Raw genomic sequence first — 15,000 nt, forward strand, 5'->3', positions numbered from 1 at the left:
GAATGACCATTGGTAATAGAATAAGCTAATATAGCCACCTTTGGTATTAAACGTGTATATAGGTAGTACTATAATACTGATATTTATATTTGTCATAGCCTACTGAAAATTATGTAGGAATATAATAGTTAAACTTATACCAAACATGCTTACAGCATAGTTTGGTTAGTTTGATATACAAGTATATATTTCAGTAGGGTAGCTGTAATAAAATTGGCATCATCTAAAATAACATTAATATATATTTGATTTGATATAGATTTAGTGGTACCTTTGGTGGTGGGATTTATTTATTTACTATCACACAGCTGGTTTCTTGATTAGGGTATAAAAATAGGAGTGGTTTATTTTGGAGGCATTGTTAGATCTAAGTAATGTAAATGTTCATATATGTTATATAAACATATATTATATTATATTGTATCTACATGTTAAAGGACAGAGATTAATTGTATGTGTATATCTCTTTAAATTTTGTAAACCGTACATCTGCCCTAAATATTTAAATCCGGGTTTCGCCCGATGATGTTGCACACTGATGACGCCTTGAGCGAAACCGGTTACCGGTCTGTGTTGCGTTGGGCAGGCGAGCCTAATAAACTTCTTTCTGCCATGGCTGTTTGATTTTTATCTTGAGTGGTGGATTGGTTTTGGTATTTCTATTGGATGTGTATTGGATTCTGAGCACCTTTTGATGTACCACACACTTTTTCGTTGGAGGTGTGTGTGTGTGTGTGTGTGTGTGTATATATATATATATATATATATATATATATATATATATATGTATGTATATATGTATATATGTATGTATATATATATATATATATATATATATATATATATATATATATGTATGTATGTATATATATGTATGTATATATATATATATATATATGTATATATATACTGCAACAGTGATCTACTCAAACCAGTACTGTTATGGCAAGTTCTTACACAGCTGTACTTTTGTATAGCCTTTAGAACAAGCATATGTCCCTTTAGCATTTTGCAACACTAAATGCAGTTCCCATAATTTTCATCTATGTTAGACTAAACTTTAGTTTAAAGATTGTATTCCTGCTTTAGATGAGGTGGGGAGCTTTAAGCAGCCTTATCTGTCCCTGGAAAGGTGGTCTCAGCCCTGAAGCTAGTAGCTTATTGGCCATTTGAGGTCAATTCCTATCTCTTTCAGTTTTCCTGCTTTAAAACCTGCATTTGCGTGGTGTTGCGCCAGTATACAACTCAGCACAGCTCCTTGTGGTGTCCTGCAGAGTGATACAGGCAACAGAGACCCAAGAGAGACTTTTCCAGATTTAAGTATTTTTTTTCTCTGTTTTTTTGCTCCGACTGCCTTTTCCCACCTAAAAAGTGAGTTTCTAGCTGTTCTTTGCTTTAAAAAGTTTAAATGGCATTTGCCTTTCTGCTTTTTACAGTTTTTGCAGTTGTTTTACATCATTTAAAGTCGTTTTTGTATTGTATAACTGTTGTAGGCTGCACACTAAAGTGCGCTAGCCTGTTTATAGCATTTAGTGTTTTCTGTGTTTTTCTGCAGTTTCCTGAAAAAAAAACAAAAAAAAATTCTCTCTTCCCCTTCTTTGCTGAACTAGATTAGTCGAGATTTCAGGCTTGCTGAATTCCAGACTGTGGTATAGTTTCCTGTGTTGCCCATATCCTTACTTGGATGGGAGGAAGCTTGTCTGTTCACCAGTGAGAGTGGGGAGCTTTGAGCAGCCTATCTGTCCCTGGAGGAGTGGTCTCAGCCCTGAAACCTAGTAGCTTATTGGCCGTTGTGGGTCAATTCCTATCTCTTTCAGTTTCCCTGCTTTAAAACCCACATTTGCATGGTTTTGCACGATTTTGGGCATAGCGCAGCACTGCTTAAACAGGTTTAAACTATTCCCAGCACCACAAAGTCTGCTCTTCACTTTTTCCCTTAGAACTGTTCTAAATCTCAAAATAAGCACTCTATTTTCACTCTTAAGCCCTGCACTTGCTCGTACAAGTAATATTGTAGGTAAACACTAATAAACTTAAGCACTACACACTCTTATACTCTTTTTAAGTACTTAGCTCCCTATTGGTCCTTTCTGATCAATCAATAAGTAGTTCCCTATACTATTCTGGCATGTCCAAAGGTCAGTTTTGTGTTTACTCTCCAGTCCAGCTGGTGAATCTGGGAATTTTGAGGCAATGTTACAACTGCCTTATGTACACAGACCACCCTCTCCTCTTCCCAACAAGCTCAAATATATGTGAGAGATGCAACTATATAGCCAAACTGGAGGCTGAGTTCTCTCAACCCAGTACTGGCACAGCCAGTCAGGAGAAGTTAACCACACACACCACAAATCCAGTCTCACATAGACCTCTCGCATCAGGAAACCAAACACGCAAACACACAAAAACATACTCGGAGGCTCTAAATAAAAATCTGCCTAAACAGCAGAGACCTCCAAAGCAGACATCCAAGCAACCCCTACCACGCAACAATACCCACGTAGTACATAGTTCACAAAGTCAGTGTGTCACACGGTCACAGCCCCTTAGGCTAAACAACACACCTAATACACTTATAATAGGAGACTTTGTCAGACACACTGACATCCCCTTCACCAGACTGAACAAGGAGAAGGTCACTGTAAGCTGCCTGTCAGGTGCCAGGATCAGTTACATAACACAAGCACTCGGATCACTCCAAAGCAAGTACAAATATGACTCCATCATTGCCCATGCTGGTGTGAATGACCTGAGACGTACCTCCCTGGACTACATGAAAAGAGACATAGAGGATCTCTGATCATGTAGCCCAGGCTGGTATGACCCTCACCTTGAGTAGCATCTTGCCCTCACCAAGAATGATGCCACAGTATAAAGACAAAATGATCAATTTTAACAATTGGCTAAAGTATTGGTGTCATTCAAAGGGGATCCAGTTTCTGTCAGCCTGGGATGACATGCTCGACAAGCCACGTTGCTTCGTTAGGGACGGCTTGCACCTGTCACCCCTGGGTTGTCGAATACTGGCAAAGGCTCTTGCCACCCCCATAGTGCCTTTTTTAGGCAAGGCTCAAAAGACAAACCTAGCTCCATAGACAGCACAAAAAAAAACTAAGGGTAATGCTGCTCCAACGCCAGAAGTCTAAACCTCAAGATGCACGCACTCGAGACTCTCCTCAGTATGGAGAATATCGATATCTGTGCAGTAACAAACCTGGTTCAAGGCTCCCGAGAGCACCCCAGCACTACCAGGTTATACTTCATACCATGCTTTTCGGCCCCAAAACTCAGACCGAACCATAAAAGGAGGGGGGAGTATCCATATTCATCAAAGATACCCACACCTCCAGGTTAGTGGCACTGCACGAAGCATCGGAGACCATCCATGTGCAACTAACAGTGGGCAAAAATGCCTTTCAGTTTGTAGCCTGCTACAGACCACCCTCCCAAACACAGGAACCCCACTCGGCTTTCCTGAGAACACTGGAGAATATGAAGGTCTCTCCAAACACCATTATATTGTGTAACTTCAACTACCCAAACATTGATTGGGAAAACTACTCAAGCCCCAATACCCTCACCCAACAGTACCTAGAATTTATAAACTCAAATGCTATGGTACAACTGGTCACCACTCCCACAAGAGGGGAAAACATTTTGGACCTGGTCATCACCAACATGGGGTCTCTATGTTCCACACAAGAGGTATACCCCTCATTGGTAAGATCAGACCATAAATTAATCTCACTGGACATCCATATCCCATCCCCACCCCCAGCCAAGGAAACCACGGTGAAGAACTTCTCAAAAGCAAACTTCACACTTTTCAAAACCGAGTTGGAATCCTTCAAAGCCCCCGGGCCAGTGGAAAATATGGCCCAAAACGCAGAATCCTTTACAAAAGCATTCTGTGGACAACCTACAGGAATGCATGGATCATGCTATCCCAAACAAAATCAAGACTCACTCCTTCAAAGGCAGGAGACCTGTCTGGTGGACCCCGGCCATAAATGAGCTATACAACAGAAGGAGGAAGCTACTACATGATGGAGCAAAATCCCAAAAAGGGAAGGGATCTCTGATAAGTACTAGCAAGAAACTGCGATCCCTCATAAAATCATCTAAGGCCAGCTTCGAAAGAAAAATTGCACAAGACACTAAAGATAATCATAAGGCCTTTAGTAATGTCAGGAACCTGGGAGGCAACTCCCAGATATGCTCTGAGTTAGTGCAAAATGACAAAAAATACACTGAACCCACAGACATTGCACTGAACCTTTCTGCCAGGATGTTGGCAAACTTCCCCCCCCCCCCCCCAAAAGAGCAAATGTCTATCCCAACAGAGTGTAGCCTCCCTGAGATCACAGGTGAGAGCTGCCCTCTCCAAAGCAAAAAACATAGCATCAGTGGGACCAGACGGTGTCCCGGGCTGCGTCTTACATGAGCTCCAAGAAGAACTAAACCCTCACATAAAGTCACTGTTCAATCTCAGCCTTACTATAGGATATGTACCCAAGGAGTGGCATACAGCAACAGTGGTCCCACTCCACAAAGGTGGTGCCACAACAGACCCCGGAAACTATCGCCCTTTAAGCCTGACTAACCTGGTCTGCAACGCTATGGAGCGTATCATCATGGAAGTCATAAACAAAGACATCGGGAACCTCCAGACACTGGATCCTACCCAATTCGGCTTTAAGGGCAGATCTTGCCTCTTGAACCTGGTCAACTTCTTTGAAACAGTTACCAAAGCCATAGATGAAGGGAAAGCAGTCCACACAGCCTACCTGGACCTCGCAAAAGCCTTCGACACATTACTCCACTCAGGCATCATAAATAAGCTCACCAGCTTAAATATCAACCTCTATGTCACAAGATGGGTTGCAAACTGGCTCAGGGATAGAGAACCCACATGGTCAGAATTGCAGGTGCCATGTCAGACTCTAAACCCAGTTACAAGTGGCGTCCCACAAGGCTCAGTCCTGGGACCTCTCTTGTTCAGTATATATTTCTCAGAGGTACAGGCTAAAACGGGTGGACTATGGCTGACCAAGTTCGCGGATGACTGCAAACTGGGTGCCATAATCGACTCTCTGGCTGACACATGCATCCTCCAAAAGGGTCTCAAAGAGATGGATAACTGGTGCCGGAGCCATGGCCTAAAGCTAAATGCCACAAAGTGCATAGTCATCCCCTTTGGGATGTCCACAAATTACCACATAGGTGGTAATCCATTAAGTACGGAAGAAGTAATTAGGGACTTGGGGACCCAAGTAGATAGTAATCTCTTCTTTGACAATCACATTGCCAAAGTGGTTAGAAAGACCTTCTATATAGCCCACCTTATCACAAAAGGGTTCACATCTAGATCGAGAGGTCATTGTGCACCTCTACTCATCACTTATCAGGCCCATAATTGAATACAATGCCCCATTTGGGATGTACCTTACCCGACACTTGCAGCAACTGGAAAGACCTCAAAAGTACCTCACCAAGAGGATCTAGGGACTCAAACAGATGCCCTATGCAGTTCGGCTAAAGAAACTTCAACTCTACTCTGTTGCGTACCGCCTACTCAGAGGCGATCTGTGTCTGATGTATAAAGCCATGTCCAACCCAGAATTAATAGACATGCTCCACCTCAGGAAATCCAAATCCCTTAGAGCTACAAGCTCCAGGGACTTGAACCTCAGCACAGAAATAAATAGGACATGCTGGAGGGACAGATTCATATCACAGAAGCTCCCCTCACTCTGGAACAAAATCCCAATCCATGTTAGGCAGAGCCCCTCACTGACCCTCTTCAAGAGAAATCTTGACGAGTGGATGGGAGATCGTAAGTTTATCCCTGGGATCTCTTCTGTGTCCCTGCTAGACATAGGTGCAGTAAACTAACCTTAAAAGGGCTACCTTCCGTGACCTACTATACAGAGTTATAGTCAACTATCTAAAAGGGTGGCGAAAGCCGAACGCACTCTGGCTAGGCTTATAAATGCCCTAGGGCAGATAGCCTAGTATCAACCTATGAAGATCTACCTTTCTGTTTGCCAGTCTTTCTAGTGAGAGTATCATTTTTGGTTTAGTTTGTTCCCATTTTTCTGTTCGTTCTTCTCACCCTACACACACTTGTTTGTCTTGTCTTGCCATGCAGCCAACCCAAGATGAGTAGAGATCTAGTTCCATTTGCTGTGTGTGTTAATGAAATGCCTGGTCTGATTGAATAGTACTAATGCTTTATTACTGGATCTCTCAAATCTTTCAGCTTTTTGATTCCCTAACTGCAAAGTGTATACCCATTAAATACATGGTAGAAAAAAATAAATGATCTGTTTTTGTGATGTGTACAGTCATTTTTTTTTTCTTGTCCATTAAGGTTCTGCACTGCTGAGTACACTTTTCAGAGAGTCCATAGCACCAGGGCCTTTAGGGTTATGTCATCTACTCAGTCTAAGTACTGAAGCAATGTCAGGAGCTCTAGGACAACACACCTGCTTCAGCTCGTGAGTATGAAACTGAAATCTGATTTTTAAGTCTGTCATGCTGCATTATCATGTATTTTGTACTATTTTGCTTCAAAGATCGCAAGTGGCTGGAAAGTACTGGGCTTAATAAGGGTTAGAAGTACTTTTGTGTAACAAAACTGTCTATTTTCTTAAATAGTAAAATGAAAAAAAGGCTTCCACCACAACAAAAGGTTCACTGAGAAATTTTGTTCAAATGTAGGCTTTAATAAAATGAAGAAATAAAAAGCACAAACTGTGCTGTTCATGTTGCAGGTCAAACGGGATCCTGTTTGGCCTGCAACTTGAACAGCACAATTTGTGCTTTTTGTTTCTTCATTTTATTAAAGCCTACATTTTAACAGAAGTTCTCAGTGAACTTTTCATTGTGGTGGAAGCCTTTTTTCATTTTATTATGTTTGCCTATTAAGGCTTCATCTGGAGGTGGTTTTTGGTTTGGTTGTTTGTATTTTCTTAAATAGGAAAACCCACTTATTTTATTGTTGACCTAGTAATGGTAGCACTAGTCTTCTGCTTTTTCTGTCAAGTGATGCAAAAATGGACAGTTTTTAAATTTTTTGCCCCCCTTGGGAAGCCATTAGGGCTCCAGGGACTGATCTGACCCCCAGTGCCCTGCATCCCCAATGGGTGTACCAGTTTGTATCCAACCCACACCCCTCCCAATTTATGACGATATTGCTGGGGCCAGTTGTGGGTCACAAGGACACCCTGGAGGCTTGGCTGTCTGCACTTCCATCCTTGGGGGTTGTTACATGTCCTACCTATTCCTTGCCCTGCCACCCACCTTCATCATTGGCATTCAAGGGCATTTGTCCTCATTGAGCCATGCTTCCCCTAAGGAAGCATCTTTGATGAATGTCCTTCCACCTGGGATAAGCACACCCATCCCTCCTTGCAGCTCAATCAGTCACCTGAGTCACCAATCAAACCTTGGTTGACTGGGTCATACTCAGGGCTTTATCCCTCTATGCCACCAGAGCAGCTTGTTTGCTGTGTTTGTTGAGGAATGTCCTTGAATAGATTGAGTACTATTGTGAAGCAGACATGGCATTTTCCTCTCTACTGCTTTTTGCACCTTGTAGGCCTGTTTTTTCTGTGGCACATTTAGACACAAGTGTTATTAGGACAATGACACTAATGCTACTACTGCTAGTGTGCTAGCAGGTAGGCTTTAATCTGTTTAGATTCCAATGTCAAAACTCTGTCAAATATGTCTGTCCAGCTTTTAAGTCAGAATGATAGACCTGACCAATAGCATTGGAAGTATTGTCAGAGACAGACTAGTTAATGTACACCATTGGCCACGATGGTCTTGTAGAAATAGCTTTTTCCTGCACCTCTTCTTGTATAGTCAGACAAGCTGCCTAAAAGTTCATCTTTTCTACATAAACAAGCTCAGGGAGCACAAGCTTGATCCCCTGTGTAGAAATGTGATTTTAATCCGACTGTGAAACAGGTAGGGACATCATGCTCAACGTTTCTCATTCTTGGAGAAATGAATGAACTGGTGGATGCTTTGTGCCCGAGTCCTCTAGTCCTGTGCTGGAGCTATGAGTTCAGAGTTGCGGCTTCTCTTAGTCTTCCTGAAGTGGGGCACACTGAAGGCTGACCTGTTTTCAGATGGAATATATGCAGTCTGCCTCATTTTCCACTATAGCGCATCAAGATAAAGGGACATGGCTGTGGATGTGTTCTCGTCTTTGGCATGACATTTTTTTTATGTCTTCCCACCGTTCATTCTGATTCCATATCTCACTGCAGAACTCAAAGAAAGACCAAAGCTCACCTTCACTCATTCATGAATGAGAAAGGGTATGTTTTCATTCCGTAGCAAACCTTCCAGTCTTTTTCATGGATGTTTCCCTCAGGTAAGGGTACGACTGGCTGCACATCAGGGCTTTGCTTCTGATTCTTCCTTCCATTGGATTTAGCATTAGAAGGTAAGCAGGTGTTTGAGGCAGCTAAGAAGCCATTCACTCAACAGGTCTGTGCTACAAAGTGAAAAATATTTCTAGCTTAAGCAAAGAGATACCCAGTACCTGCTTTGTCAGTGAGTTTACAGATTCTGGTATACCTCAAGTAGCTGTATGATTGGGACCTTGGATATTCCACTGACTATATGCAGTTTGTGTTGGCTGACGCACTACATCATGACCATGTTGAAAAGCAGAATTGTGACCCAGTAGTGATTGAGCATCTGTTGGAAGGAATGCTGCGCCTTTGTTCACCAAGGAGGTACCCCCTACCCCTTCATGTTAAAACAAGCTTTCTAACTGTCATTCTAGACAGCCAGATCAATAACAGTAAAGTTTTTCTTTCCAGATGCCATGGATAAAACATGTTTATGTAACTAGCATTTTACATCCTGACAATGATTGTGGTAGGTGCACAGCTGTGACAAAATGTGGGACGTACTGAAGAAACAAAAAAAAAAAGCTGAATTCTGAATAGTTGGAATATATAACCCAATCAAAGACCTATCGATGTTGCACTTTACATAGTAGGTCAAATAATAAAGTAAGAGGTATCTATTTGTGTACATCCTAAACTTGGGAAGACTGGATGATGTGAACTATCTAATACTGACTGGAGGCTAGTACTGTGTTAATATTTTTGGTAGCCAGTGCTGAGAAAGTGATTTGTTTGCTTCAATCTTCTCTTGGAATGGCTTTGTGCAATCCTGTCAAAGTCTTCATGACAGATAGTGAAATACTATAAATGTTTTCTGTAATGGAAGATTATTTCAGGATGATGAAACAAGTAAGTGTTTGCTCACTGTTATTTGTCCTAGTGCCTGTCTGCATTAAAGTATTAAAGATAATTAGGTCATTTTCACCGTGTTTAAAGTTCGACTCAAAACTGTCTCATCAGTTTCATATTTATTTTAGACCTGCTTCAGAGATTAAAAAAGTCAGTAATTTTAAATTATGTGAGCATTCTTTTGGCAGATGGGATAACAGCTTTAATGAAACTGCCTGAAGGCAGAATTGTGACTTAGCAGTGACGGATCAAGTATCTCTTTGGAGGAGTGCTGCATCTTTGATGTCCTATATCACTGTTGCATTATTCTTCACAGTAAGGATCTCCTGCTAAGGATAGCCCAACATCTGACCAGTGTACCAAAGCCTTTAGCTCTTGTATGCCCTATACGTCACACACACATGCTCCCTGTATAGGACTTGGGGCATAAAGGTGATGTACGGTTACAGTAACCCAGAACTACTTTGCCACCAATTCGAATGCCATCATCACTTGTTGGTCTGAAAACCCTTTTGCTGTGCTGAAACTAGCTATCAGATAAATGCTCCTTTGGGGTCTTTTTTTCTTTAGTCTTGTTACTTTTTTGGTTACCTACAGTTCTTGTCATCCAAGAAGGGAAAATGTCAGTATGGGAGGCAGTTTCGCCATAAGGATTATCATGAACATTGTCTTCTTTTTGTCTGGGTGCTTCCCACGACCATACATCCTGTAGCATTTGCTAAGCATTTGTACCCAAGACTTAGAAGTCGCTTTTCTTCACTGGCCATCTGTCTTGAGAACCGTGGCTTAAATTGATAGCCCAAGGTATGATTGTTGGAATCTCCTAACCCCAAGGTCCTGTTAAGCAAGAAGGCGGACAAGAAATCTTGGCTGGATTTTTTGGTTGTCCTGCCTCCATGACATCTGTGATGCTCATGATTCCTTGTGTCCTGGAATAAGCATTTGCAATGCCCAGATATGTTTGTTTACCGGGAAAGTCCGATTTGGAACTAAACCAATTTTCAGCGGAGGCCTGGAGAGAAACATTCCAGGCACGTCTTTGAAACGTGGGAGGAAACCGGAGCACCCAGAGGAAACCCACGCGAATGCAGGGAGGATATGCAGACTCCGCACAGAAGGCACTCCAGCCGAGAATCAAACTGGAGAACTTTTTGCTGTGAGGCAACAATGCTACTGCTGCACCACTGTGCTGTATGTTGCTCCCTGTGCTGCTCTGTCTCTGTGGTATTCTTGTGCTCAGCAGACCAAGTGCATTGAAATGAAGGGGAATCCATTTCCCTAGCCAGTGCTAATCCAGTCCATGACTACATGTGCTTCTGTGTTTGCTGGGGATGCTCAGTCAGGAGCTTTTTTGAGTTGGGGAGATCTTGGTCCCTGCTTGCAAAACAATTGTGCATCAACCTGGAGAGCCCAGCAGTTCTCTTAGGCCCCAGACTCTTCCTAGAGCAGTGTAGACATTCTCCAGATTTACATAGGTAACACCATAGTTCTATAGTTCATAAATGGGGATTTACAAAGTTATATCCCATGTCCAGAGTGGCAGTTCAGGTTTGCAAGTTAGTTGGCCATATCCACTTGGAATTCAGGATAGTGTAAAGTATTGTATGTACCACTGCAGAACAATAAAACTACAGACAGCTTGAGCAGACTACTTGCAGGGAGCCATGAATGAGGGATGCTTCAATTGGATTTATGTAATATTGTCAAATTTTCATCTCATCCTCACATTTGGGTCCGGATCCGATCCATCGGATCCAACTGTGGAGTTACTAAGCTTGAGGCAACCAAAAAGCTCTTGGATACCTCCCCTTACCCGCAATGCATCTCTCCCGTTACATCAGCTCTTGTTTGCCAGGATTATCCCCAGATCTTGTTTGCTGCTTCGCGAAGATGTGGTCTAAACCTTCAAGCTCTTGGATTGTCACTTGATATTTACAATATTTTTTCCTTCTTTTTTTTTTTTCCTAATTCTTGATCGTTTTTGTGTGGTTAACTTTCTCTTATCTCCCCTTTGTCTCTGAGCTCTTTTTTTTCAGTAGTAACCACTTTTTTTTTTAGGCTTCTTTCACTTTCTCCCTCCCGCTTCTGTTTTTCCCCACTAGTAACCATTTATTAATAGGTTACTTTGCCTTCTCCCCTATGTTCTTAGTGATATGCTTACCACTATTGTTGCTAGTTTCCCTTTTCCTGTGTTTGTGTGTGTTTGTGTGTGTTTGTGTGTGTTTGTGTGTGTTTGTGTGTGTTTGTGTGTGTTTGTGTGTGTTTGTGTGTGTTTGTGTGTGTTTGTGTGTGTTTGTGTGTGTGTGTGTGTGTGTGTGTGTGTGTGTGTGTGTGTGTGTGTATATATATATATATATATATCTATATAAAAAAAATACTTTCCTCTCTCTCTCTCTTTTGGTGTGCCCCTTTAGTGTGTGTCTGAGTCTATTCTGGCTTTTCATTTCTTCATCATGGCTGAGAAGCAGGATAAGCCAACAGGCTTTAAGAAATGTACATAGTTCCGTCACAAGATTCCCTTCAGTGACTTGTACTCCCTGTGCATTTATTGTCTTGGTCCCTTCATCTACAGATTGTGCTATCTGCCATTCCTTCAACTACAGGGCTTTGGTTGAAAGGAAGAATAAACTCTAAATTCGAAGAGGCCATTTGTGGTAGTGATCCAAATCTGTGACATCTTCCAAATCAAAACCAGCTCATTTGAGCCCTGCTTCTTCCTTTTCCTCCAAAAGTGGTGACAGAGGAAAGAAGAGGTCTTCCTCAGCTCCAACAGATCCTTCGGAGCAGAGATGTAAGACTTTGAAACCTTCCAAAGCTTCTAAATCTGTGACTTAGCTAAAACCTTTGGCACCAAGCATTTCTCTGTTGGATACGGCTTCTTCGGCCCCAAGCCCATTGGGTAAGGATAGATGGAATCTGTTGATGTTGGATCCAACAGCGGGTTCCTTTAAACCAGTTATGACTCTTCCGAGGACTCAGTACTCCCAAACTATAGACCCTGTTCCTTCGAGGGTACTGTCCCCCTTTTTGGGCAGGTCTAAATCCTCATCACCATCCTCTTCCCATTCAACCAGGAGCATTACTGAAGAAGACGTGAAATGAATGGTACAGATGATCTTGTGGACACAGGACATCACTAAGTTCCCCTCTGCCTCAACCCATACTTTTCAAGGTCTATACAAGCCATTCACTCCCCCACTAACTCCTCTTCTGACTTCATAGGTAGGTACTAGGCTATCGGCCCTGGGACCTATACAAGCCCAGCCAAAAAGGTACCCTGGCTTTTGCCACCCAAGAAAATTATTTTCCGGTGCCACTGTCGAGCAGAGCCACAGAGGTGATCCCCGGGGTGAATTTCCTATTTCCCATCTAATCAAGATTTTTCTTGGAGTGCTAATGAGTAGCTTTGTTTGATATAGATAGGTAGTTTATTCCAGAGTATGAGAAGTCTGGACAGGAATCTATCCCTCCGGCATGTTCTGTTTATTGTGGTGACAAGGTTTAGGTCCCTAGAGCGTGTAGCTCTGAGGGATTGGGATTTCTTTAAGTAGAGCATGTCCAACAGCTCTGGGTTTGACATAGCTTTGTATGTTAGGCAGAGATCACCTCTGAGTAGGTGATACGCGACGGAGTAAAGCTGGAGTTTTTTGAGACAGTCTGCGTAGGGCATCTGTTTGAGGCCGGTAATCCTCTTTGTGAGGTATTTCTGCGGCATTTCCAGTTGTTGTAGAAGTCTTGTGAGGTAGATACTAAAAGGGGCGTTGTACTCTATAATGGGTCTAATGAGTGATGAGTAGAGAGGAACAATGATTTTTTTTTTTTCTGGTTGAGAAACCTTTTGTGATGGTGTGCCACGTAGAAGGATTTCCTGACTACTGTGGCGATGTGATTATCAAAGGAGAGACTACTGTCCACCTGTGTCCCAAGGTCTCATCACACTTTCGGTGTTGAGTATACTACTGCCTATGTTGTAGTTTATGGGTACAGAGTTTTTACCAAAGGGGATGACAGTGCACTTTTTGGCATTGAGCTTGAGGCCAATGCTTTGACACCAGGCATCTGTCTCCGTGAGGCCCTTTTGTAGGATGTCCACATCATTAGGAGTTTCGATTTTGGCTTGTAGTTTGCAGTCATCTGCAAACTTCGTTAGCCAAAGAACCTTCTGTGTTAGCCTGTACTTAAGTAAATACCAAACAGGAGAGGACCCAGGACTGAACCCTGTGGTACTCCACTTGTCACTGGTCTGAAGTCGGATTTGGAGTAAGCTACTTTCACAGTGTGGGTTCTGTCAGTGAGCCAGTTGGCAACCCATCTTGTGACATAGGGATTTATACCTAGTTTAGTGAGTTTATAATTCCAGAGTGGGGGATGGTGTCGATAGCCTTTGCAAGATGTAGATAGGCTGTGTGAACCACCTTACCCTCGTCTACGGCTTTGGTGACTACTTCAAAGAAGTCTATCAGGTTTAGGAGACATGATCTGCCTTTTACAAACCCAAACTGGGTGGGGTCCAGAGTTTGGAGATTACCAATGTGTTTGTTTATTAGTTTCATGATGATACATTCCATGGCCTTGCAGACAAGGCTCGTCAGGCTAATGGGGTGGTAGTTCCCAGGGTCCGTGGTGGCTCCCCCCTTGTGGAGTGGGATAACCGTTGCTTTGTGCCATTCAGCAGGCACAAAGCCTGAGGTGAGGCTATGATTGAACATGGTACTTAGGTGGGGTGCCAGTTCGTTCTGTAGTTCATGTAGAATGCAGCCTGGGATGTTGTCTAGTCCCATGGATGCTGTGTTCTTGGCTTTGGAGAGTGTGGTTTTTACCTGTGCAGCCGTGGATACAGGAACCTTGTATTCTTCCAGTATAGACATGGGCTCTTTAGGGGGTGAGAGGGGGGGTAAAGTTAGCACTGAACCTATCTGCCAGGATGTTGGCAATATCAGTTGGGTCTGTATATTTAGTGCCATTGTGCTGTAACTCGGAGCAGATCTGAGTGTTGCCATTGAGACTCTTGACATAACTATAGAATGCTTTGTGGTTGTCTTTAGAATCAGTGGCGATTTTGTTTTCATAACTAGCTTTGGAGGATTTTATCAGGGATCGCAGCTTCTTACTGAGGCTGACCAGGGAGCTCTTCCACTCATGGGATTTTACTCTCTTTTGCAACAGTTTCTTCCTTCTGTTGTACATTTTGTTTATGGCAGGGGACCACCAGATTGGCTTCCTTTTTTTGGAAGATAGCATCTTGGTTCTGTTTGGGATAGCATGATCCATGCACTCATGTAAGTGTTTATAAAGTGCAATTGTGTAGGATTCAGTAGTCGTAACTGTATTGTCCATCTGCATGGGTGTCATGAAGTTCGCCACTTCTGTCTTAAGCATGAAGTTGGCTTTGGAGAAATTTTTTACCATGGTTTCCTTAATGGGGGGTGAGGGCAGGATGTGGATATCTAGGGTAATTCGCTTATGGTCAGATCCGACCAATGAGGCGTTGACTTCAGGTGTGGAACACTGGTCACTCATGCTGGTAATGACTAGATCTAGGATATTGTTTCCCCTGGTGGATAAGTTGATCCAGGGCATTGGAGTTTATGAATTCCAGAAATCGTTGAGTGAAGGAATTGGTACGAGTAGTTTTCCCAGTTAATGGTGGGGTAGTTGAAATCGCCCATTATTAGGGTGTTTGGTTGAACCCTAATATTTTCCAGTACAAGAAGAGGCG

The 15,000-nt window shown here is 42.7% G+C and overlaps 1 protein-coding gene across 2 annotated transcripts in view; it reads left to right on the forward strand.

Annotated features, from left to right (window-relative positions):
* Nucleotides 1-15,000, forward strand: part of LOC122806743 (ATR interacting protein) — a 1,230,392-nt gene that overhangs the window by 656,102 nt on the left and 559,290 nt on the right. For both annotated transcript variants that reach the window (XM_044077416.1, XM_044077417.1), the window contains exon 8: nt 6,374-6,500. In XM_044077416.1, the coding sequence (XP_043933351.1) occupies nt 6,374-6,500 (127 nt within the window). The remainder of the gene's footprint in view (nt 1-6,373; nt 6,501-15,000) is intronic.

Source organism: Protopterus annectens, chromosome 7.part0, assembly GCF_019279795.1.
Source record: "Protopterus annectens isolate FY-2018-M chromosome 7.part0, PAN1.0, whole genome shotgun sequence".
Taxonomy (NCBI): domain Eukaryota; kingdom Metazoa; phylum Chordata; order Ceratodontiformes; family Protopteridae; genus Protopterus; species Protopterus annectens.